This window comes from Gouania willdenowi, chromosome 9 (genome assembly GCF_900634775.1).
Source record: "Gouania willdenowi chromosome 9, fGouWil2.1, whole genome shotgun sequence".
Classification (NCBI taxonomy): domain Eukaryota; kingdom Metazoa; phylum Chordata; class Actinopteri; order Blenniiformes; family Gobiesocidae; genus Gouania; species Gouania willdenowi.
Genome location: NC_041052.1, coordinates 25,734 through 52,420, shown reverse-complemented (window position 1 = coordinate 52,420; position 26,687 = coordinate 25,734). Strand labels below are relative to the sequence as shown.

The window sequence follows — 26,687 nt, the reverse complement described above, 5'->3', positions numbered from 1 at the left end:
AGATTAGATTAGCTTAGTTTAGTGTGTTTTAGCTTAGTTTAGATTATTTTAGTTTAGATTAGTTTAGTTTAGCTTAGTTTAGATTAGATTAGCTTAGTTTAGTGTGTCTTAGCTTAGTTTAGATTAGTTGTACAGAAACCTGTGATTTAAACGAGAGGTTAAAATTCACGAGCCAATAATAAATCAACGTTACATTCAAACATCATGGACTAAAACTACAAATGTCTGAGAAAACTATGTTAATTTAAAACCAAAAGCAGACATTTGTAAATGTTTTAAAGCTTTTGTGTTCATTCTTTAAACATATTATTGGCATCAGTAACTTTGAGATACAAAGTTTACACCAAATCATAATCAGCAGAAACCAAGACGTCAAAATCACTTCATTTCAATCAATTGGACCAAAAAATGTAATAAAAGAAACACCAAAACAAAGGGTTCACTTTGTTTATAACGTTATTCATTTACTTTATGATTACTATGTTCCAAATGATAGCATTTAGGTTCCTTTGTGTAGATTAAAGACCAGAACAAAAGTTTAATGAATGAATTTAGCCTGTTTTGTTTGGTGAATCATTTGAATATAGTGTATTAAAATATGTAGATAAATGTACATTAACTTCAGACTGAGGCCTTAAAATTATATAGATACATAGAGTGATTGAGAACATGATTTCATAATAAATAATAAGCTGACTAATATTTGCTATAGTTTTGTTGTGAAATTGAAGTGTTGAAAATGATTTACAGGTTTTTACTCCAAAGCAAAAGGAAAAGCTTCTATGTTTACAGATGCTGCTGATATCTTTATTTAGTTTTATCTTGCATGAATATTTTTCAATAAAAGTATGAAAACAAAAAACAATTATTGTTGTGTATTTGTTTGTGTGGTATATTAGACACTTGTGAATATAAGAGCTGAAGTTATACCAACAGAAACTGAATAATAATAATAATAATAATAATAATAATATGTTTGATGGTGCCTTTCACCAAAGGTCATCTTACATAGAATAAAAGCATAAACTAGTTAATTAATTCTATTGGAATTAATACATATTATAAATAAAAAGTTAGATTAGTGTATTGTTATTAATAGTGTATTATTGACACAGTGTGAGAGCGCCACCCTGCGGCGCACTGTCAAAATGTGCATGTCGTGTCGTTTGACGCCACTAGAGGCGCTATTACACACTAACTACTACTAACCACTAGAGGCGCTATTACACACTAACTACTACTAACCACTAGAGGCGCTATTATACAGTAACTACTACTAACCACTAGAGGCGCTATTATACACTAACTACTACTAACCACTAGAGGCGCTATTATACAGTAACTACTACTAACCACTAGAGGCGCTATTATACAGTAACTACTACTAACCACTAGAGGCGCTATTATACAGTAACTACTACTAACCACTAGAGGCGCTATTATATACTAACTACTACTAACCACTAGAGGCGCTATTATACACTAACTACTACTAACCACTAGAGGCGCTATTATATACTAACTACTACTAACCACTAGAGGCGCTATTATACAGTAACTACTACTAACCACTAGAGGCGCTATTATACACTAACTACTACTAACCACTAGAGGCGCTATTATACAGTAACTACTACTAACCACTAGAGGCGCTATTATATACTAACTACTACTAACCACTAGAGGCGCTATTATACACTAACTACTACTAACCACTAGAGGCGCTATTATACACTAACTACTACTAACCACTAGAGGCGCTATTATACAGTAACTACTACTAACCCACTAGAGGCGCTATTATATACTAACTACTACTAACCACTAGAGGCGCTATTATACACTAACTACTACTAACCACTAGAGGCGCTATTATACACTAACTACTACTAACCACTAGAGGCGCTATTATACAGTAACTACTACTAACCACTAGAGGCGCTATTATACACTAACTACTACTAACCACTAGAGGCGCTATTATACACTAACTACTACTAACCACTAGAGGCGCTATTATACACTAACTACTACTAACCACTAGAGGCGCTATTATACACTAACTACTACTAACCACTAGAGGCGCTATTATACACTAACTACTACTAACCACTAGAGGCGCTATTATACACTAACTACTCACTCTCTGGTTCTCGGTCAGTCCGACGCAGCACTTCCGGTCGGCATTTTGTTCTACGAGAGGAGAGTCTGTGGATGATCGCAACAATCGTCATATTTCTTATTTACTGTTGAAATTAGCTGCGTTTGATGCTCATGTCGGTGTAGACCGACTGGAAGTCAGAAGAGCGGATGTTTCCTCGTGAATGTAGACCGAATTATTCACCGCTGAGTGACAGAAGAACAGCGACTCCGTCCGACCCGGATTATTGTTGATAGCTCCGCGGCTAGCTCCGCGGCTAGCTGGAGCTAACCCAGAGAGAAGAAAGGGGGAGCTAGAGACAACATTCCCCTCCCTTTGAACGAACATCACAAGGTAAATACAACCACACCGCCCATCCTTCACAATTAAACTCTTTACATTTGCCCTCATTATTCTTCTCGCTGAGAAACGCTGTGCTAAGGAACGCCTACGGGGCCGTAATTTGTTGACCGGGAGGTAACGGAAGCTAGCAGTTAGCAGCTAGTCTACTGAGCTAGCTAGGTGCTAGGTGTGTTTTTGCTCAACCGAGGCGCTCGGCCCTCCTCTGGATGTCATTTGTTGAGCCCGAAATTTGTTCCACAATCCTCTGTCTGCACTGATTAGTGTAAACTATAATGTGATTGTGTGCAGAGTTAGCGTTAGCATGTGTTAGCTCCAACCGTCCTGTCCTTTTATTTATCCTGTTTATTATTACAGAAGCAGAGTTTACAGCTAATAGTTAGCTCACCTGACTGACTTTAAAAGCTACTTTTATTCTTAATGGTGTCATGCAGACAGTGTTTTTGTGCTCGGAGGACTTTTTTTTCCATCTTGTTAAATATTCGCACGGTGAACATAATGTTAATGTAGTGAAACAGTAGAAAGAAGAAGCTAACTGTGCTAACCTGATAGTGCAGGTATGTCATGCTGTGTTTTGATTGGCTGTTCTGTTCATGGTTAGCTCACGTCACTGTGTGTTGTTGGTTCTATTCTTCCAGCTGTCAGAACATCACACTGAGCTAGCATCATGCTAACAGTTGACTATAGTGTTACTAAGTTGGTGAACACAATTATGTTATTATTTTATTAATTGTCTTAATGCTTTCCGAAGGTTTGAATTGAAGATCAATTATTTGTTAGAGTAATAGTGTAATAATATAATTAATGTGAGAAATACCTTAGCATCAAATGTTTTTTGTCTTGTGTTTTAAAGGTTTAGCTTTTCTATGTTTCACCAGCCTCACTCTCCTACTTTAACAACTATTGCAAAAATCTGTTTTCAACAAATAATAATTAAAAAAACATAAACTCTGAAACGCCACTGAGTGTGTTGTTGTTATTATTATTATTATTATTATTATTATTATTGTGCTCATGTCGACTGTAGCGCAATGGATTTTATTTACTCACATCTTAATTATATCTATTTTCTTTGTATTTTTTTTAATCAGATAATTTTGCAGGTGAGACAAATATTTATAAATGCAAACAGTGTCTAAATGTGTAAACTGCAGCATTTATATTATATTATTGTTTGTGTATACATGATTTAAAGCAATCCACAGTATACATATGTTAGACTTTACAATTTAAAGTAAACAACAAACCTTTATTAATACACATTAAGCAGAAAAACAAGTTTATTTTAGTGATCTGACAGCTGGGTTGTGATTGTTGATATATGGAAGTAGTGTTAAATTCACAATGTTTATAATAATAATATATTACTTGTATATTAATCTAGGAGCCATCAATACAATCAAACATGAAGAGATATGTGATTAGTGAGTTGGTCATTAAGTATAAATATGCAAACAAACAAACTATAATTTAATTATGTACAACCCCCATGCAATGTTTACTTACAGCTTTATGTATCATATGCAGTCACCATGAACGTTTAATTGTATAACAATAAATGATTAAATTTGATCAAAAGCCAAGCAAGGTTAACTAATAAAAAGCAGACTATACGTATTGTACCCTTTAGAGCTAATTAAATGATGATGAGATCTTATATAAGCTCAATAATAAACATTTTTATCATGACATGTATTAGTAGTTCAAAGGTAGCATATGTGTGTGTACTACTAGTAATAGAGTAATATTACACTGTGCTACTTGTTGTCATGTGTGTAGGTGCCAGGAGATGTGAGGACGTCCATCCACCCTGATCTACCTGTGTATTAACACACACCCCACACATTAAGCATGAATGGGGATATGCCTCATGTTCCCATCACCACCCTCGCTGGGATCGCTAGCCTCACAGACTGTGAGTTATTACTATCAATGGAAACATGTTAGTTAGGATGACTGACACTTGTTTTTATCTTTGTTGTGTTTGAATGTGTCAGTGTTGAACCAGCTGCCCCTCCCCTCCCCCCTACCTGCCACCACCACTAAGAGCCTCCTGTACAATGGGAGGATTGCAGAGGAGGTCACGTGTCTTCTGGGCTGTCGGGATGAGAACCTAGCCACTCAGCTAGCTCACAGTCTCAACCAGGTCTCCACAGAGCACATGTGAGTGTTTAATATCATATCTGAATATGTTAGTTTCCTTTACAATAAAGAGTGAAAGTGTCAAATTATGATGATAATTATTATTAGTATTAGTCTACAAATTGTCCTAAAGAAGAGTGAAAAAAAAATATTCTTTTTGCACTCAACTCCCGATACGATTCACGATACTGGGTTCACGATACGATTCTCTCACGATTTATTTTACAAAATGGGACTGTAGACAAATGATGACTGAAAAATATTCCTTTCTTTTTTGGGGGGAAAAAATAGAAAATACTGTATTATTTTCCTTTTATTTTTAATTGTCAAAAGAATTCCTTGATAAACTATTCAAAACAATGCAATTTAACTAAAAATAAATCTTGAATGAAAAAAAAAAGAAGAAATAATACGAATGAAGAAGAAGGTTATTAATTTCAATTAGTAAACAATACAAAACTGCATAATAGTTCGTTTTTTTTTTTTAAGTGCAACTGAAAATGTATTTTATGCCTTAACAATTGGACTTTAAAAGAAAAAAAAATGTGATTACACTGATTTACGTCAGATATTTGTTTGGACCAGCAGAGGGCGCTGGTAACCCAGTGGTCGGTTGGCATGCAGCTAATGTAGCAGTGAAGAAGAGATGCTATGCTAGCGGACAGAGCTAATAGAAAAACGTGATTTTTACAGATATTCACGTAATATTACAGATATTCTTTCGGTGCTAGAGGGGTAATGAATCATTTACTAACATGTAACATTAACATGTAAGATAGAAGGCGGCCAAAAAGAAAATAGTAGCAGATTCCGCCCGCCGGTACACTGCTGGACAAGAGAAGGGATAAATATAGAGCGCCCTCTGCTGTTTAAGAAAAGTACTGCGATTCAATTTTCAAAGTATCGATGTCAATCGTGATACCTATGAATCGATTTTTAACTGCCTTACGATTAATCGTTACATCCCTAGTACATGGACATGATTTATATAGAGCTTTATCACCACTGAAACAGTCTCAAAGCGCTTTACATATCAGCTCATTCACACAATCACTCTCACATTCACACACCAGTGGGACAGGACTGACATGCAAGGCACTAGTCGACCACTGGGAGCAACTTAGGGTTCAGTGTCTTGCCCAAGGACACTTCGACACATAGTCAGGTACTGGGATCGAACCCCCAACCTCTCGATCAGAAGACGACCCACTACCACCTGAGCCACGGTCGCCCTAAATAATAACATTTAAGATGGATTTTCATTAGCTGGTTATTTCCATTAGAGAGAGAGAGAGAGAGAGAGTGTGTGTGTGTGTGTGTGTGTGTGTGTGTGTGTGTGTGTGTGTGTGTGTGTGTGTGTGTGTGTGTGTGTGTGTGTGTGTGTGTGTGTAATGAAAGTAGCTATGGATGTGAACATGTGACCATTCTTTAGTGTTTTCTCATTGGTTGGTTGATCACAGTGGTGATGATGTTTCTCATGCTAGTGATAGTGCTAGCGTTTGCATAGCTATGGCTCCACACTGAGGACTAGTGGAGTTACCCAGGTCCTACTTTGACTAAAGTATTACAATCAACCACTTTATGAATTACACAACCCGTTGATAGATGTTTTGATTTATTATGCTTCAGCTTAAGAGCGCTACAATGTGTGATTTCATTTAAAAGAATGTAGTGCACATGAATGTTATTTTTTCTGGTTGTTGGATTGGGGTACTGGTCATGTAAATAGAATATCATATAAAAGTTGATTTATTTCAGTAATTCCATTCAAAAAGGTAAACTTGTATAATGTATACATTCATTTTACACAGACTGACATAGTTATAATCATCAACATTAGAATAAGCACTGACAACTAATGAAAACCCCAAATTAAGTATCTCAGAAAATTAGAATATTATGGAGAGGTTGAATATTAAAGACACCTGGTGTTCTACAAAGACCTTTAGATGTTCTCCAGTCTAGTTCTGTAGGTCTACACAATCATGGAGAAAACTGCTGACCTGACAGTTTTCCAAAAGACGACCATTGACACCTTGAACAAGGAGGACCAGACACAAAGGTCATGACCAAAGAGGCTGGATGTTCATGTTGGAGTCCAAACACATTCATAGAGAGGTGAAGGGAAGGAAAAGATGTGGTAGAAAAAAGTCTACAAGCAATAGTGATAGCCACGCCCCCTGGAGAGGATTGTGTAACTAAACCCATTCAAACATGTGGAGGAGATTCACAAAGAGTGACTGTAGCTGGAGTCAGAGCTTCAAGAACCACCACGTACAGACGTATGTAAGACATGGTTTCAGCTGTAGCATTCCTGGTGTCAAGACACTGAACTAGAGACAGCATCAGAAGCGTCTCGTCTGGGCTAAAGACAAAAAGGACTGGACTGCTGCTGAGTGGTCCAAAGTGATGTTCTCTGATCAAAGGACATTTAGCATGTTCTTTGGAGATCAAGGTCCCAGAGTCTGGAGGAACAGAGGAGAGGAACAGAATCCACGTTGCTTGAGGTGGAGTGTAAAGTTTCCACAGTCAGTGATGGTTTGGGGTGCCATGTCATGTGCTGGTGTTGGTCCACTGTGGTTCCTTAGGTCCAAGGTCAACGGTACCGGTCTGAAGTAATATTCTAATTTCCTGAGATACTGAATTTGGGATTTTCATTAGCTGTCAGTTATAATCATCAACAGTAAAAGAAATAAACATTTGAAATATATAAGCCTGTGTGTAATGAATGAATATAATAAACAAGTTTCACTTTTTGAAGAGAATTACTGAAATAAATAAACTTTTTCATGATATTCTAATTATATGACCAGCACCTGTATAACTATGTGTGTGTGAATATTTCAGAGAGCTGAAGGATAACTTGGGCAGTGATGAGCCTGAAGGAGATGCTCCAATGCTGCTGCAGACCATGCTGGCCAGGAATCCTGGCATCTTCAGGGAGAAAAGTAAAGCCTTTCCTCTTTTGTTGTGTTGATAATGTCATACAAGTTATCTTTGAAGTTCTGTAAATAAAGAAAAACAGAAGGATACATGTTCTGATCTAGCACTTGTTCTGCAGATGTTATGCAGCAGGCAATGGTTCCACCATTTAAGATCACCCCAAACTCCCTGCATAGTCCTGCACCGTCAGCAAACTACCAACCAGCTGCAATCTCCCCCAACCCATCAAAGTGAGTCAGCGTAATCAGATTTACATATATGTAATATATTATTATATACTTATTATTTCATCTGCTCTACAGTCGGTTTGTGGCCCCTCAGACTGGTTCCAGTAGTCGGTACCTTGGTCAACAGAACAGTCCAGTACCCAGTCCTTACACCCCTCAGAGCCCTGCCCCTGGATACATACAGCAGTACCCCCACCAACAGCCCCCCAGCTACAACCAGCACCAGCACATACAGCAAGGTAATACGCTGTGTGTGTGTGTGCGTGCGCGCGCATGCTAGCTGTTACTACTTCAAAGAAAAGAGGAAGAAGGAGGTTCAAAGAAAAACAATCACTCAAATATCTCATAAAAAGTCATTTTATTTCACCCAAATCAGTGCCTTAACATTTATATTTTTTAAACATTTGAGAGACCATATATTTGTTTTTTACCAATAAAATAAGGGCAGTTAGTTGAAAGATTTGATTTTCATGTTAATGTGATTCATTCATGCATTTTTTTCCCTTTTTCTACTTTGAGTGATAAATATGTAATAAATAAATGTAAACATTTCTTTGAAAGATACAAACTGTTTGGTATTAGGATTGATTTGATTGTTTTTTTGTTTATTTAAAATTGAGTATATTGAATGTGATTAATTGATGGAATAATCCATTAAATGGTCTTTAACAGCTGCCTTTTTTCATAGTGAATACATATTGTGGCTTTCTTTTTAGTGTCTGTGGCCAGTCCTATGGTTCCAGGAGCGATACGAAACCTCCATGAGAGCAAAGTACCAGGACAGATGTCTAACGCTGCCAACCACCACTCAGACAGACATGGACCAGAGGACTACCTGAACATGGTGCATCGACTGGGCTCTGAGGTACATGTGACTCATTTAGAATCATTATAACATGCCTGGCTTTTTAATCCTGGAACACTTTCATCAGGACAAAGATTAAGGTGGATGTGATTGTGGGAATTAGGGAACATTTTCAAAATAAAAGCAATTAACACAAATAAAATGGGTTAGGTTAGGGTTGGATTCAAGCTTTTAGATCATCAATACCACTGATATGATATCAATTATTAATGATACACTCACGATAACATCTAATATAACATAAAAATAAATAATAATAATAACATCCGATACTCACTTATAATGTTTCTCACTCACTTGCTTTCTCATGCCTTTTCATATGCTTTTTTATTGAAAAAAAAATAATATATATATATATTTAACACAAAACAGAACTAAAAAAATTGGGGATAAATAAAAAGTGTTATTGCCTTTTTGTCGCACATTCTTTGATGAAATTATGTAATTGTGAAGTCGAAGTTTATAGACCCCCAAAATATTCTGGAGAATTCATGGATGAGTTTGTTGAACTGCTGTCAGTTGTATGCACTGAATACAACTTTTTAATAATAACAGGTGACTTATATATTCATGTAGACAATAACATGGACAATACTGTCAAAGAACTGTATGCTTTAATGGATACTTTTGGTCTTACACAACATGTGACTGGTCCGACACACACTCAAGGTCACACTTTGGAGCTGGTTATCTCTGAAGGTGTTGATATCTCTGCTGTTGATGTAAGAGACTTTGCTCTATCTGATCATTTCTGTGTCTTTTTTGACCTAGAGACTGTAACATCTGTTCCCCCTAGTTATGTGTGTTTAAAGAAAAGGTACATAAATGACAACACAAGTGCACAGTTTATAGAAGCCATAGCAATGACACCAACATTGAGTGGTGATACAGTTGATGATCTTATGGATGAGTTTAATACAAAATTCTGTAATGTCATAGATGTGGTGGCTCCAATCAAAACTAAGAGAAAACCAAACACACAGAAAACACCTTGGAGGAGGACTGAGATAATGCAGAATTTGAATCTGACTGTAGAAGAGCTGAGCGTAAATGGAGATCAACAAAACTCCAAATTCATCTAGAACTGTACAAAATAAGTCTGCGAAAATTCAATGATGGCTTGTTCACAGCAAGGCAGCAATACTTTTCTGAAATTATTGCTAAAAATGTCAACAACTCTCGCACATTGTTTTCTGTAATTAAAAAGCTCACAACCCCCCCAGATCAGATAGCCCCTGAATTACTGTCAGCTGGAAAATTCAATGAATTTGCTGTAAATTTCAATAAAAAAATACAATCAATAAGATCAAACATCAGAACAAACCAGCAAAATAACAAAAAGCTTGAACAGCTTCAACCACTGAGGGATGAGTCAATCAGAACCTTCCATTCATGGCCAAGATCATTGAGAAGGTGGTCTTCAACCAACTGAGTCAATTCTTAACATTCAACAAAATATTTGATACATTTCAGTCAGGTTTTGGTTCTCATCACATCACAGAAACTGATCTGATCAAAGTGATCAATGACATAAGGTTGAACACTGATTCAGGAAAAGTATCTGTTCTCATTCTATTGGATCTAAGTCTGCATTTGACACTGTAGATCATACAATTTTGTTGCACAGATTACAAACATGGGTTGGACTACGCAGATGACACACAACTATATCTATCACTGAACCCAGATGACTATGGTCCCATTGAGGTGTTGTGTGACTGCTTAGAAAAAGTAAACTGCTGGATGAGTGAAAACTTCCTTCAACTAAACCATGACAAGATGGAGGTGATTGTCTTTGGTAACAAGGAAAAGAGGACTGCTGTCAGCAAGTATCTGAGTCTGGATCTTTAGAAGATAAAGACCAAGTCAAAAACCTTGGTGTTCTGATTGACTCAGATCTGACATTCAGCATCAGATCAAATCTATCACAAAAACATCTTCTACCACCTAAAGAACATCTCCAGAGTGAAAGGTTTAATGACTCAGAAAGATCAGGAGAAACTGGTCCATGCTTTTATCTCCAGCAGACTGGACTATTGTAATGGTCTTCATCGAACATCTACAGCTGGTTCAGAACGCTGCAGCTCAGGTCTGAACCACAACAAAGAGGTCAGAACACATTACACTGGCTCCCAGTCAGCCCCAGAGGAGACTGTAAAGTTCTGCTGCTGGTTATAAATGTGTGAATGGGTTTGGTCCAGAATACATCAGTGAGATGTTAGTCAGGTATGAACCCAGCAGGTCTCTGAGATCTATGGACACAGGTCAGATAGTGGAGCCCAGAGCTCACAGTAACCATGGTGATGCTGTGTTTAGTTGTTATGCTGCAAAGAAGTGGAACAAACTGCAGCAGAGCTGAAGTCAGCATCACATGTGAACATTTTTAAATCAAAGTTAAAGGAACTATTTTTCTCTACTGTGTATGATTGAGAGATTTATGGTCATGTTGATGATGTCATGTGTTTGTTGATGATGTCATGTTTTTGCTGCTGATTTTAAATGTTCTTATATATTTTAAGCTGTTGAACGCTTTCTGTTGCACTTTTTGATCATATAAAACACATTGAGTTACAAATACAAATACATTTGCCATACCTTTACCTTTGTCCATCCTCGTCAATGAACTTCTGCTTTGACCAAATGTTAAATATTAGGGATGTAACGATACACTCAACGACTATACGATTCGAATCACGATACTGGGTTCCCGATACGATTCTCTCACGATTTTTTTTACAAAATGGGACTATAGACAAATCATGATTGAAAAATATTCCTTGATTTATTTTTTGGGAAAAAAACTAGAAAAAACTGTACTATTTTCCTTTTATTTTTCATTGTCAAAAGAATCCCTTGATAAACTATTCAAAACAATGCAATTTAACTAGAAATAAATCTTCAATGAAATAAATAAAGGAATAATACAAATGAAGAAGAAGCCTATTAATTTAAATTCTGGTTCTATAATAAACAATGCAAAACTGCATAATAGTTTCTTTTCTTTTTAACTCACTCAGTGCCCCCGACAAGATATCTCGTCATTTCAAATCACATGCTCAGCGCCATTGACAAGAAACTCGTCATTTGCGGTTTTTCACGGGGATTACTAGAAAACACCCTGGCGGAGGTCCCTCATCAATATCAAAGCTGTGGGGTGTTGTAGTGACCAACTGTGCCCTGACGATGGCAGCAGTACACCTTTAGATGAGAGATTAGCCACTGATGTTACCATTTGCTGGGGAGGAGAAACGGGAACGAGTGAGATTATGGCGCTACAGAGTGATATTGTGACGTATCCAGCAGCTCACAGCTCCACATACTAACACAGAACATGTGGACCTGAGTGGATTATTGATAATGTTGTGATCGTGAGATAAAACCATCAACTAACTGGGCTAAACGGGTCATTGCTGAGTGTCGGGAGGAAGTTACGTCTGTGTGCAGACTGACGGGAGGGAAAGTTGGAGGAATGCCAAAATACAGTAAGAAATCCATTCAACTCTGACATAGACAGCAAAATAATAATAATTTTGCCATCAAAAGCCCGGTCTCAGTGTTTTTTTTTTTTTTTTTTTAATGTTTTATATAAGGAAACAATGTTCAGATTTTATAGTTGTCACTAAAGAAAAAAAATAGCTTTAAAGTCACTGACAGGGTTTTTTTTACAAAAAGGCTGTTTTCTCAGCTTTTTGCTCTGAAACTGAAGATTTGTGTATAACTTGGTCTATTCAACGGCTGATAACAAAAGAACAAATGACAGTAGAGGCTTCAGTCTTTCAGAATCTGGTGTCAGATTTCAGATAGTCATAGTAGAAAATATTCTGTGGGTCTTTAAAATCAATCAAAATACTCAAAAACGGCTGGAACTGAGGGGTGTAGAAAATTTGAAAATGGCTGGCACTGAATGAGTTAAAAGTGCAACTGAAAATGTATTTTGTGCTTTAACAATTGGACTTTAAAAAAAAACAAAAAACAGTAATTTCACTGAATTTACGTCAGATATTTGTTTGGACCAGCAGAGGGCGCTGGTAACCCAGTGGTCGGTTGGCATGCAGTTATTCTGTGTAGTGAAGAAGATAAGCTATGCTAGCAGACAGAGCTAATAGAAAAACGTGACTTTTACAGATATTCACGTAATATTACAGATATTCTTTCGGTGCTAAAGGGGTAAGGAATCATTTATGAATATGTTTAAGAGTAGAAGGCGGCCAGAAAGAAAGTAGTAGCAGATTCCGCCTGCCGCCCCAGCATTTGGACAAGAGAAGGATAAATAAAAAGGTACTGCGATTCAATTATCAGAAAATCAATATCAAGCATGATACCTATGATTCCATTTTTAACTGCCTTATGATTGATCGTTACATCCCTATTAAATATAGAATAAAAACTTAGTCTTTCGATGGGAAACAATTTTCTACAGCTCTAGTTTTCTCTGTGGGAGCTCCATCACATGCTTGTGCATGTAGACGTGCACTAGCATGGCAGGTAGCAGATAGCGTTCAAATGAGTTTCGTGTGTTTGTGTGCATGTCCAGGAGGGGGACTCTGCTGTGAAGAATCCATCTTTCACTTTGAGGTCTCCACAGTCCAGTTGTTCTCCAGCAGGAAGTGAAGGAGCGTCCAAAGGTAAAAACAGTCAAAGTTAAAGATGTGCTGTTAGTGTAAAATGTGTTCAAAATGAGGTATACACTAAGTTAGGGACATTAATCCATAATAAAAAATAGACCAGCATCTTCTTTTTGTTGTTCCTTTGAGGGAGGGGTCACAGAGAATGACCTGCCTCCATCTAACCCTATGAATGAATGTCTTCTCTCCACATCCATTAATCTCTCTGCTCTAGTCCTCCACCCTCAGCATTCTTCTCCTAAACATCTCACATGTGATGGACTCATTCCTCATCTTATCATTATCAGTCCTCTGTCTCTAACCCAACAACATGGCTGCTCTCATCACATATCATAGGTTCCTCCACATGTTCTTCTTTATGTTCCTCCACCTGCTCCCACTACACATCACAATGTCCTCTGCAAGCATTAGAATCAGTTTGTCCATCACTGTACATTTTGTGTTTAAATTATTTTTTATACATGGGTTATTGCTCCCTATATTTTATTTTTTTTCATTAAGTACTTGTTATTATAGCCTTGTTTTTTTCTTTTGCACTAATACACCAAGACAAATTCTTTGTATATGATAATGTACTTGGCATTAAAAAACGATTGTGATTCTGGTCCCAGCAGGCTCCCGCCCCCCCCTGATTCTGCAGTCGCCCCCTCCTTACGTGGCCTCACCAAGAGAATCAGGTCCTGATCTCAAACAGCTCCAGCAACGGAAAAAAGACCTGACGGTGAAAGAAGAGAAAGATCTGTACGACATTGTCAGCTCTCCCAACAAAGACTCCACCAAACTCACCCTGAAGCTGACCAGGGTCAAGTCTAACGAATCTGATCCTTCTGGTTAGTTTAGTTTAATCTGATCCTTCTAATTAGTTTAGTATGAACTTGATCTTTCTGGTTAAGACAGGCATACACTGTGCGATTTTTGGCCTATTTTGATCTGATTTTTGACTTGTGCATCTATTTTGTTGGATCGTGCAAGTCTCCGCTAGATCATGAGTCGTGCATCGTGTCATATACATGGTGTAGTGTACATGGTGTAGTGTATATAGTGTAGTGTATATAGTGTAGTGTATATGGTGTAGTTTATATAGTGTAGTGTATATAGTGTAGTGTACATGGTGTAGTGTACATGGTGTAGTGTACATGGTGTAGTGTATATGGTGTAGTGTACATGGTGTAGTGTACATGGTGTAGTGTATATGGTGTAGTGTATATGGTGTAGTGTATATGGTGTAGGGTATATGGTGTTAGTTGGATATAGTGTAGTGTTATAGTGTAGGTATATAGTGTAGTGTATATAGTGTAGTTGTACATGGGTAGTGTAATGGTGTAGTGTATGTAGGTATATAGTGTAGTGTATATAGTGTAGTGTACATTGTGTAGTTTATATGGTTGTAGTGTATATAGTGTAGTGATATAGTGTAGTTTACATGGTTGTAGGTATATGGTGTAGGTAGTGTATATGGTTTTAGTGTATATGGTTGTTGTAGTTATATGGTGTAGTGTACATGGTGTCTGTTAGTGTACATGGTTGTAGTGTACATGGTGTGAGTGTAATGGTGTATGTATATGGGGTAGTGTATATGGTGTAGTGTATATTGTGTAGTGTACATTGTGTAGTGTACATTGTGTAGTGTACATTGTGTAGTGTACATGGTGTAGTGTACATGGTGTAGTGTATATTGTGTAGTGTATATAGTGTATATATAGTGTAGTGTACATGGTGTAGTGTATATAGTGTAGTGTATATGGTGTAGTGTATATGGTGTAGTGTATATGGTGTAGTGTATATGGTGTAGTGTACATGGTGTAGTGTACATGGTGTAGTGTACATTGTGTAGTGTACATTGTGTAGTGTACATTGTGTAGTGTACATGGTGTAGTGTACATGGTGTAGTGTACATGGTGTAGTGTACATGGTGTAGTGTATATGGTGTAGTGTATATTGTGTAGTGTATATTGTGTAGTGTATATAGTGTATATATAGTGTAGTGTACATGGTGTAGTGTATATAGTGTAGTGTACATGGTGTAGTGTATATGGTGTAGTGTATATGGTGTAGTGTATATGGTGTAGTGTACATGGTGTAGTGTACATGGTGTAGTGTACATGGTGTAGTTTATATGGTGTAGTGTACATGGTGTAGTGTACATGGTGTAGTGTATATGGTGTAGTGTACATGGTGTAGTGTATATTGTGTAGTGTATATTGTGTAGTGTACATGGTGTAGTGTACATGGTGTAGTGTACATGGTGTAGTGTACATGGTGTAGTGTATATTGTGTAGTGTATATTGTGTAGTGTATATTGTGTAGTGTACATGGTGTAGTGTACATGGTGTAGTGTACATGGTGTAGTGTACATGGTGTAGTGTATATGGTGTAGTGTATATGGTGTAGTGTATATTGTGTAGTGTATATAGTGTAGTGTATATAGTGTAGTGTATATAGTGTAGTGTATATAGTGTAGTGTACATGGTGTAGTGTATATGGTGTAGTGTACATGGTGTAGTGTACATGGTGTAGTGTACATGGTGTAGTGTATATTGTGTAGTGTATATAGTGTAGTGTATATAGTGTAGTGTATATAGTGTAGTGTACATGGTGTAGTGTATATAGTGTAGTGTATATAGTGTAGTGTATATAGTGTAGTGTATATGGTGTAGTGTATATGGTGTAGTGTATATAGTGTAGTGTATATGGTGTAGTGTATATAGTGTAGTGTATATAGTGTAGTGTACATGGTGTAGTGTACATGGTGTAGTGTATATAGTGTAGTGTATATAGTGTAGTGTACATGGTGTAGTGTATATGGTGTAGTGTATATAGTGTAGTGTATATAGTGTAGTGTACATGGTGTAGTGTATATGGTGTAGTGTATATGGTGTAGTGTATATGGTGTAGTTTATATGGTGTAGTGTACATGGTGTAGTGTACATGGTGTAGTGTACATGGTGTAGTGTATATGGTGTAGTGTATATGGTGTAGTGTATATTGTGTAGTGTACATTGTGTAGTGTACATTGTGTAGTGTACATTGTGTAGTGTACATGGTGTAGTGTACATGGTGTAGTGTATATTGTGTAGTGTATATAGTGTATATATAGTGTAGTGTACATGGTGTAGTGTATATGGTGTAGTGTATATAGTGTAGTGTATATGGTGTAGTGTATATGGTGTAGTGTATATGGTGTAGTGTACATGGTGTAGTGTACATGGTGTAGTGTACATTGTGTAGTGTACATTGTGTAGTGTACATTGTGTAGTGTACATGGTGTAGTGTACATGGTGTAGTGTACATGGTGTAGTGTACATGGTGTAGTGTACATGGTGTAGTGTACATGGTGTAGTGTATATGGTGTAGTGTATATTGTGTAGTGTATATTGTGTAGTGTATATTGTGTAGTGTATATAGTGTATATATAGTGTAGTGTACATGGTGTAGTGTATATAGTGTAGTGTATATGGTGTAGTGTACATGGTGTAGTGTATATGGTGTAGTGTATATGGTGTAGTGTACATGGTGTAGTGTACATGGTGTAGTGTATATTGTGTAGTGTATATAGTGTAGTGTATATAGTGTAGTGTATATAGTGTAGTGTACATGGTGTAGTGTACATGGTGTAGTGTATATGGTGTAGTGTATATGGTGTAGTGTATATGGTGTAGTGTATATGGTGTAGTGTATATGGTGTAGTGTATATGGTGTAGTGTACATGGTGTAGTGTACATGGTGTAGTGTACATGGTGTAGTGTACATGGTGTAGTGTACATGGTGTAGTGTACATGGTGTAGTGTATATTGTGTAGTGTATATTGTGTAGTGTACATAGTGTAGTGTACATAGTGTAGTGTACATAGTGTAGTGTACATGGTGTAGTGTATATGGTGTAGTGTATATAGTGTAGTGTATATAGTGTAGTGTATATAGTGTAGTGTACATGGTGTAGTGTACATGGTGTAGTGTACATTGTGTAGTGTATATGGTGTAGTGTATATGGTGTAGTGTATATGGTGTAGTGTATATGGTGTAGTGTATATGGTGTAGTGTATATGGTGTAGTGTATATGGTGTAGTGTACATGGTGTAGTGTACATGGTGTAGTGTACATGGTGTAGTGTACATGGTGTAGTGTATATTGTGTAGTGTATATTGTGTAGTGTACATAGTGTAGTGTACATAGTGTAGTGTACATAGTGTAGTGTACATAGTGTAGTGTACATAGTGTAGTGTATATGGTGTAGTGTACATGGTGTAGTGTATATGGTGTAGTGTACATGGGGTAGTGTATATGGTGTAGTGTATATGGTGTAGTGTATATGGTGTAGTGTATATGGTGTAGTGTACATGGGGTAGTGTACATGGGGTAGTGTATATGGGGTAGTGTATATGGGGTAGTGTACATGGGGTAGTGTATATAGTGTAGTGTATATAGTGTAGTGTACATGGGGTAGTGTACATGGGGTAGTGTATATAGTGTAGTGTATATAGTGTAGTGTATATAGTGTAGTGTATATGGGGTAGTGTATATAGTGTAGTGTACATGGGGTAGTGTATATGGTGTAGTGTATATGGTGTAGTGTATATGGTGTAGTGTATATAGTGTAGTGTACATGGGGTAGTGTATATGGGGTAGTGTATATAGTGTAGTGTATATAGTGTAGTGTATATAGTGTAGTGTATATGGGGTAGTGTATATAGTGTAGTGTACATGGTGTAGTGTATATAGTGTAGTGTATATAGTGTAGTGTACATGGGGTAGTGTATATAGTGTAGTGTATATGGTGTAGTGTACATGGGGTAGTGTATATAGTGTAGTGTACATGGGGTAGTGTATATAGTGTAGTGTATATGGTGTAGTGTATATGGTGTAGTGTATATGGGGTAGTGTATATAGTGTAGTGTATATAGTGTAGTGTACATGGGGTAGTGTATATAGTGTAGTGTATATAGTGTAGTGTACATGGGGTAGTGTATATAGTGTAGTGTATATAGTGTAGTGTATATAGTGTAGTGTACATGGGGTAGTGTATATGGGGTAGTGTATATAGTGTAGTGTATATAGTGTAGTGTATATAGTGTAGTGTATATAGTGTAGTGTACATGGGGTAGTGTATATGGGGTAGTGTATATAGTGTAGTGTATATAGTGTAGTGTATATAGTATAGTGTAGTGTATATAGTGTAGTGTATATAGTGTAGTGTATATGGGGTAGTGTATATGGGGTAGTGTATATAGTGTAGTGTACATGGTGTAGTGTATATAGTGTAGTGTATATAGTGTAGTGTATATAGTGTAGTGTATATAGTATAGTGTAGTGTATATAGTGTAGTGTATATAGTGTAGTGTATATGGGGTAGTGTATATGGGGTAGTGTATATGGGGTAGTGTATATAGTGTAGTGTATATAGTGTAGTGTACATGGTGTAGTGTATATAGTGTAGTGTATATAGTGTAGTGTATATAGTGTAGTGTATATGGGGTAGTGTGTATATGGGGTCACGAGAAGCAATGAACACCTCACAACCAGCTCCCGATCGTCAATCATAGGTCATAAGGAAATCAAGCATGGGTTAGGGTTAGTCTCTCCTCATGAGGGTATCTCACAGTTGAAGTAGTGCCACCGACCGGCTTACCGTAAACTCTCACACTGCGCATGCGCAAACACCGTAAAATTGACGGACTGTACTGCTCATGTCTATCCATTTAGCTCCTGGTCCATCACATCGCTATTTTTTTCTTTTTTAAAGCTTTTTTTGCTGAGATTTGTGAGTTTCTCTCCATTTCTGGGTTGTTCTTCTTTGTCTGTTTTAATGGCGACGCTTCAGAGTTCTTCTAATTTGTACGTTGTATTTACGGAAACAAGACCCCGACGTGTTGTGTATGGACGTACAGTGTGAAAACATGCTTTGTGAGCTGTGCACATTCGGGCTCTGCTCATGAGTCACACAGTTTGAGCTGGAGCTGAGTACAACGATTGAAAAAATCGCACAGTGTATCCCAGCCTTAAATTCAGTTTTAATGTAACTTTCTGTTCGCATCTTAAATGTTTGTTTGAAATAAAATGGCAGCAGTTTTAAAGCATCTTTAACATCTTGTTTGTTTTTTCTAGGTGATGTTGGTCTGGATCACAATTCAGACAGCATTGAGGCTGACCTGGGCTACCAGCAGGTCCCTGTGCTCCAGCAGAATGTTGGAGGTCGGGTGCAGACAGGGGGGGCTCCCAGCTCTCCTTACGAAGAGGCAGACCTCTACGCCCTCAGTGAGATGGAGAGGATAGGACCTGAGGCTGCTAGTGAGAAAAGCACCAAAGAGGTTCAGGACAAAGGTTTGGCGCAAAGGAACAACATGTTTCCATCCCATAATACTGTGTTTTTATGATATCTCATGTCCTTCATAGACAAACCTTTAAAGAAGAGGAAACAGGACTCCTTTCCTCTGGAGCCAGGAGCAGGTGGACCAGGTGGTCCCACAGGTGCCCCTGGCAGTGGATCTACAGGAGGGGGCAATGCTGGCAAACTAACCCCTCAAGAGGCCACTGCAGCTGGGAACGGTGCCAGCCGGCCCCCCCTCATGGTGAGCATGGACCTCCAGCAGGCCTGTGTGGCCGCTCCTATTCCAGCTGAAGAACCAGCTAGTGGGCTGGCGGCAGTGGAGGGATCTGACACGGCACTGAGGTTGAAACCAGATGTAATCAAGAACAGGGTCGATAACCATGACAACAGAAGAGAGGGTCGAGACCCATCAAAGCATCGACATGATGACAAGTCCTCAAACCGAGGGGAACGTGGACGAGACAGGGATAGGAGACATCGGAGCGACAGGCGTAGTGATCCAGATAGATCGGCCTTTGGGGCTCCTTCAACTGGAGAGCCTGGTCGGGGCAACAATAGGCAACATGGTTCCACAGCAGCCCTTGCTACTTCCATTTCTAACATCCCAGACTCTTTTCCTGCTCAGCTCCTTGGAGGGCATAGTGGCTCGCTGAAGAACTTCCAGATCCCTAAGGTGATCTGGGCTTATCCGAACCAAATATATACCAATCATTTAATTTTTCACTGCCTGCAACCTCCTCAAACCACACCACTATCCATGCTAGTTCTTTGCCATTAGTCTTTTGTTTATCTCTGACAATTTTATACTTCTATTAACATATTAACTCATGTCTATTTTTAGCTCTTAATGTGTAGACATGAAGACATTTTCCACTGCTTTTTCCCTTCACATTTAATATAATAATAATAATAATAAATCTTTATTTAATCCCTGACAGAAACCTTTAATCAGGCGTCAATGTTTGTTCCACAGTGTTGACGTCAAACAGTTCAGGTCAGTGTGACAAAGATCAGTGATATGGTGGCAGGTTTTTAAATGCATGGAGTTACAGAGAGGCTGGTATGATAATATAATGAAACATGGTCTGCCACCTCATTTCATCAGGGTTTTGTGTTGCGCTTTCTGGTTTTAAAGTATTGGTGCATTAATAGATCAACTCATATATATAATATTTAATAGATGGATACTTTTCCATCTCCACGAGAAACTCACATTGATTAAAATCACAGTAAAAATATAATATGAAGACCTTGTTTGTTGTATTGAATGGTGTGTTCTGATTAGCCCCGCCCCTTTAGTGATGTTTTTTACTGCATTCAATTCTGCAGGTGTTGTAATGAACTGGGCATCAGTATATTTTAGCATCTCAACACTGCAGAGAACGATTCTGAATCTTATTTGCAGTGGAAAATAACTTTATGTTTTTGCCATCAAGACAATTCAACGAACATAAATCATTAAACCATTTTTCATGTCGTATGATTCTAGAGAGAAATGGGAATGAGGTAGAATCCACAGAAACTTCACCGTCTGCTTGTTGTTTTGTCTTCAGATCAATCGTGAGAAAGGTGTTGAAGGTCCAGGGGACAGTCAGGTTTGGAGCCAACCCAAAGTGAAGCTGGAAAGGCTGGGCTTGGTGCAGGACTTTGAGAAGCGGCCCAAACCTATTGTGGTTCTAAAAAAGCTCTCAGTGGACCAGATCCAAAGAATCATTCGGCACAGTAAGTCTGGAAAGAACAGGATCTCCTCAGGAAAGTCTGGTAAAGGTAAGAGAACTGAAAATAATAAACACAATTTAAAGCACAATTAGAGGTAAAAAAAAAGGAACAATGTGAAATGTTTTGTTCTTTGAAGGCGGGTTGGACCCTGCGGTTCTTAAAGAGCTTCCTCCTGAGCTGCTGGCAGAGATAGAGTCCACCATGCCTCTGTGTGAGAGGGTGAAGATGAATAAAAGGAAACGATCTAATGTCACTGAGAAGCCCAAATATGCTGAGGTCAGCTCAGATGAGGACTTTGATGCTAATGGAGAATGTAAGTGACTTCTTGACTTTTCTGCTCGTGTTTGCTATAAAGTGTAACTTATTGGAAATGTAAATTTCCCATTTTACAGCTGCAAAGAAGCGACAACGACGGGACAAAGACCGGGCGTGGGAGTTTGAAGAAAGGGAGCGACGGGGTTCAGGCGATCACAGGAGGAGTGGCCATAGAGACAGTAGGAGGAGCTCAGGAAGTCGTTACAGAGACTCGTCTGATGAAGGGTCTCCACCACCAAGCATGAGTGAAAGTTAGCATCTAGCATATTCATGTTTGATTTCAATGTTTACTGTAAGATCATTACTAAGGGAGATTTTAACACACACACACACACACACAGGTATACTAGTCTATGTATATTTTATTTAAACTACTGACCATTATGGAGAAAAAACTGAATAAATGTGACACATGATCTCAAACTATAAAGATTATTATGTATAACTTATTATATTAAAGCGTGAGTGAACGTTTCTAAACAGATGCAAACTTCCACAAACACCATGACATGAGTGACTGTTATTGGCATAAAGAAAACACAGCTAATGCTAAAACATTTTTAAACCCAGTTGCCAGAAAAATGAAGATGAAGGAGAAGCAGAAGAAGAGGAAAGCATATGAGCCCAAGCTGACCCAGGAAGAACTCATGGACTCGTCCACCTTTAAGCGCTTCTTAACCAGCATCGACAACATACTGGAAAATCTGGAGGATGTAGATTTCAACACTATGGGTATATGTTCTTTAGTGTTTTAATGCCATCACAGACATGTTTGTGTCCTATTCTGACACTTTTTGTTGTTGAGCAGCAGATGATGATGAGATTCCTCAGGAGCTGCTGCTTGGTAAACATCAGCTGAATGAACTTGGCAGTGAGTCTGCTAAGATCAAGGCCATGGGCATCTCCAGCAGGGTATATATAATATAGTACACCATATTTAATGTTGTTTGTGTCGGTCTAAATTATGTTTGTTCATCCAGATACCATCAGACAAATTAGTGAAGCTACTGAACATCCTGGAGAAAAATATCCAAGATGGTTCCAAGCTCACCACTTTGATGAACCATGTAAGATATACCTTTGTTTACTTTCTTTTTCTTTCATTTATTGAAGCAATACTTAAACAGCAGACAACAGTAATTACAGCTTGTGCTAATTAAACCCTAGAACGACTTTTACCAGACAACACGTAACAAAAATTATACATAAATCACATGCTATATGAATCATTAGCATGTGATTCATGCTAATGAATCACATTTAATCAACTATGTGTCCATAGTTGATTAAATAAAAGTTCACGGCTAATTCTAGATCAGTGGACAGTGAGTTCCAGAGTTTTGCTTCCCTCACAGAAAAGTAGTTTTATACTTTGTAGCTTTACAACATGCTTTCTAGTTGCATCCATCAATGATGTGATGTCATTTTAAAATGCTTTTTCATTAGGTCAAATTAATTTTGTACATACTAGTAATTAATTATTGTAATTATTAGCATTCTTATCAACATTAATATTTAGAATAATAATAAATGGTACTGAAGTCTTTGTTTCCATGGTTACTACAGGATCATGACGCTGAAGATGAGGAGAAACTTTGGAGAGATCTTATAATGGAACGAGTCACAAAGTCTGCAGATGCTTGTCTGACGGCTCTAAACATCATGACCTCAACACACATGCCCAAGGCTGTGTACATAGAAGATGTGATAGAACGTGTGCTTCAATACACCAAGTTCCACCTTCAGAACACACTGTACCCTCAGTATGATCCCGTCTACAGGGTGGACCCACATGGAGGTGAACTACATTTCTATTAGAAGTGTAAAGCAGCATTAAAGTGGATGTTGTTCCACTTTGTTAACTCCCTTTCATTAAGGGCTCTATTCTCCCGTCTGGACTTAACTGCTTTTTTGAAGGCGGTCTGAAGCAAAAGAGGCGGGCTGGGCATGATGTCATTATTTTTGGGGCTGTCTAGAAATCATGGAACATGGAGTTTTCCCAACGCTTGTAAATGTAATTAAGTGGAAATGATTAAGTACACTTTTAATTTGAAATGCCTTTGTTGATAAACAATGTTAGAGGTTGATTTGACCAGATTACTGCAGTGTGAGGATCGGACACATAGAGTGTTTCTATTTGAGCCACAGTTAAAATATCTCTTTTGCCCCTCTTATTAACGCAAGATTAACTTTTCTTTGTGTGGAAAGCCTGATTATATTAACTCTTTACATTTCGTGCACATTAGTCATTGTCATCATCTTGTCATTAATGTTTCACCTGTTATTTACTCTTGTAGTGGATCAAACTGTGGTTTTACATTGTACAAAGTGTTAAAATAGTTGGACATCAGTCTCACGTCTGTCAGAGTTTTAATGATCAACAGTAGCCGACGTGGCACAGCTAAACAGCTCCGCGACGCTGCCTTCACCTTTCCCTGAAAAAAGAGTGGACGATACAGGTAAAATCTAATTAAATGTAACACATTTTGTCCCGTCGAGAACTGGTAAATGTGAACGTATTAGTCAGTCCTTTGGCGTGCTTGTGTGACTCCTCCCACCCCCACGGTGTCACTTTGGATGGATTATTTTCGGTATTCTCTTCTGCAATATTATGAGTTCATGTGGCTTCAAATGTAACTAAGTCCATATTTCTAGTGCAATATAATGTTTGACCTTATGGGGGCGCTGCACTTATTCCAGGGTTAGAAGAACGTAAGAGGAAAAGGACTTAAGCAGATGGGAGAATATGTGTAAGGCCAGATTTGAATGGGAACGCCCACATTTGAGGGCCGCTCCACGTAGAGTGCGTAACTGGGATGAAGGCGCACAACGACTGACTTAAGTTCAGGGGGAGAATAACACTCAGCCAAAACAGCGCCGCTGCGTGGCTTTTTTGACTTGGCGTGCATGGGAGAATAGAGTCCTTAGTGAATAACAAAAATCTGTTGGTTTGGTTTTTCTAACACTTAAAATAATTTTTCACATGGACTATAAATAAAGGTTGAGCCTTTTAAGGAATAGCAGCATATTTTTGTAACAATGAACCAATTTTCAGAATACGTTCATGAGCCTGTTGGTCCCAGAGATCTATGGAGGAATCATGTTTTTTAAATGATCTGTGTGTGTTAGGTGGCTTGTTGAGCTCCAAGGCAAAGCGCGCTAAATGTTCAACACACAAGCAGCGCGTCATTGTCATGTTGTACAACAAAGTGTGTGACATTGTCAGCAACATCTCTGAGCTTCTGGAGATCCAGCTTCTTACAGACACCACCATCCTTCAGGTGAGCATTAGCGACTAATTATAATAGATATAGTGTTTTATTCTCCTTATGGATGATTGTGTTCTCTTTAGGTTTCTTCTATGGGAATCACACCCTTCTTTGTGGAGAATGTCAGTGAGCTGCAGCTGTGTGCCATTAAGCTTGTTACAGCTGTAAGTGTTGCTTACCACTTTCACTCAATGTAACAACTTTATCTTTTTGTGTTACTCTGTGACTAAAACTAAAGAAAACGCTGTTATCTGCAGGTTTTTTCTCGATATGAGAAACATCGGCAGCTCATATTAGAGGAGATTTTTACGTCTTTGGCCAGGTTGCCGACGAGCAAGCGGTCCCTCAGGAACTTTAGGTACCTCTCACAGTGGTTCAGAACAATGTTAATGTAAATATAGTTAGACATCTGTATTAGAAATATATTCTATAGTCTAAACAATTAGGTCAAAATAACCCTCTTTGTCGCAGGCTGAACAGCTCAGACCAAGATGGAGAACCAATGTACATCCAGATGGTTACTGCTCTGGTGCTGCAGCTCATCCAGTGCGTTGTACACCTTCCCAATGATAAAGATAGTTTTGATGAGTGTGACTCTAAGGTAAGTGTTAAACATCGTGCACAATATCCACATAAAAGTGTTCAAAGGTTAATCATTTTTCATATACATTTTTTATTAAAAACCTATTTGTTTTAACTGAAGGTGGATCAAGATGTTCTGATAACCAACTCGTATGAAACGGCCATGAGAACAGCTCAAAACTTCCTCTCAGTCTTCCTCAAAAAGTAAATATATACTACTGTTACATAATAGTGTGTGTGCACTCGCCTCTACCTTTGACCTACGTCTCTCAGGGGTTAGGGTTACTCTATAAGCATTCAGAGCATTATTTTCTAACTATATTAGATTATATATTTGCAACTATTATATATAACTGTATTCCCACAATTAAAGCCCCCCACGCTCCCTCCTCCAGGTGTGGCAGTAAGCAGGGAGAAGAAGATTACAGGCCGTTGTTTGAGAACTTTGTCCAGGACCTTCTGTCCACTGTAAACAAGCCTGAGTGGCCTGCTGCAGAGCTGCTGCTCAGTCTGCTGGGTCGACTGCTGGTTAGTAACCATAGTAACCACCACAGCCTACTGAACGTTCCTTCTCATTACGTTGTTGTCATATTGAATAATTGTGATAATACCGTATGAACTGTTTAGTTTGGTGTTTAACTCCATGGTGTTGTGTTCAGGTGCATCAGTTCAGTAACAAGCAAACAGAGATGGCTCTGAGAGTAGCGTCTCTAGACTACTTGGGAACAGTGGCTGCTCGTTTAAGAAAGGACGCCGTCACTAGCAGAATGGACCAGAGGTCCATCGATCGAATCCTGCAGGAGGTGAAAGTGACTCTGGTTCTAATGAAATATTGTGTGAAATATGGATGCACCGAAATTAAAATTTGTGGCGAAGCCAAATAAAATATAAACGCTTGGCCGAATATCGAATGCGGTTGTTAAGTTTTTCACTATTTTTATAAATAGTGATAATATTCAGACATTTTTTAAATATTCCAGTAGCCTTTGCTTTTCATACAAAGCACAACAAAGTTTATCATTTATATTAACCCTTCAAATAAAACAAAACATGCATTCCATAATAAAAATTAAAGTACATTAAAGGTGAGGTATGATGAATAAATGACTTTCTAATGGTTTATCTACAGTGATAAACATCATTTAGCCTCATTAAGAGGAACAAAGTGTAAAAAGT

General features: G+C 38.1%; 1 protein-coding gene across 3 annotated transcripts in view; it reads left to right on the top strand.

The window, feature by feature from the left end:
• Positions 1–2,156: 2,156 nt before the first annotated feature.
• LOC114469926 (nipped-B-like protein A) overlaps positions 2,157–26,687 on the top strand; it is a 44,291-nt gene continuing 19,760 nt past the window's right edge. Inside the window, exons 1-25 of one of the 3 annotated variants that reach the window (XM_028457829.1) lie at positions 2,157–2,494; positions 4,280–4,415; positions 4,498–4,663; positions 7,490–7,590; positions 7,704–7,815; positions 7,888–8,051; positions 8,529–8,677; positions 13,212–13,302; positions 13,917–14,132; positions 19,404–19,619; positions 19,692–20,299; positions 21,180–21,393; positions 21,482–21,658; positions 21,738–21,911; positions 22,231–22,392; positions 22,469–22,572; positions 22,641–22,727; positions 23,227–23,458; positions 24,790–24,941; positions 25,013–25,093; positions 25,187–25,287; positions 25,401–25,530; positions 25,633–25,715; positions 25,907–26,039; positions 26,171–26,314. In XM_028457829.1, the coding sequence (XP_028313630.1) occupies positions 4,352–4,415; positions 4,498–4,663; positions 7,490–7,590; positions 7,704–7,815; positions 7,888–8,051; positions 8,529–8,677; positions 13,212–13,302; positions 13,917–14,132; positions 19,404–19,619; positions 19,692–20,299; positions 21,180–21,393; positions 21,482–21,658; positions 21,738–21,911; positions 22,231–22,392; positions 22,469–22,572; positions 22,641–22,727; positions 23,227–23,458; positions 24,790–24,941; positions 25,013–25,093; positions 25,187–25,287; positions 25,401–25,530; positions 25,633–25,715; positions 25,907–26,039; positions 26,171–26,314 (3,861 nt within the window). In that variant the 5' untranslated portion in view covers positions 2,157–2,494; positions 4,280–4,351. Of the gene's footprint in view, positions 2,495–4,279; positions 4,416–4,497; positions 4,664–7,489; positions 7,591–7,703; positions 7,816–7,887; positions 8,052–8,528; positions 8,678–13,211; positions 13,303–13,913; positions 14,133–19,403; positions 19,620–19,691; positions 20,300–21,179; positions 21,394–21,481; positions 21,659–21,737; positions 21,912–22,230; positions 22,393–22,468; positions 22,573–22,640; positions 22,728–23,226; positions 23,459–24,789; positions 24,942–25,012; positions 25,094–25,186; positions 25,288–25,400; positions 25,531–25,632; positions 25,716–25,906; positions 26,040–26,170; positions 26,315–26,687 lie in introns of all 3 variants that reach the window. The other 2 variants (XM_028457830.1, XM_028457828.1) reach the window with 2 other exon arrangements.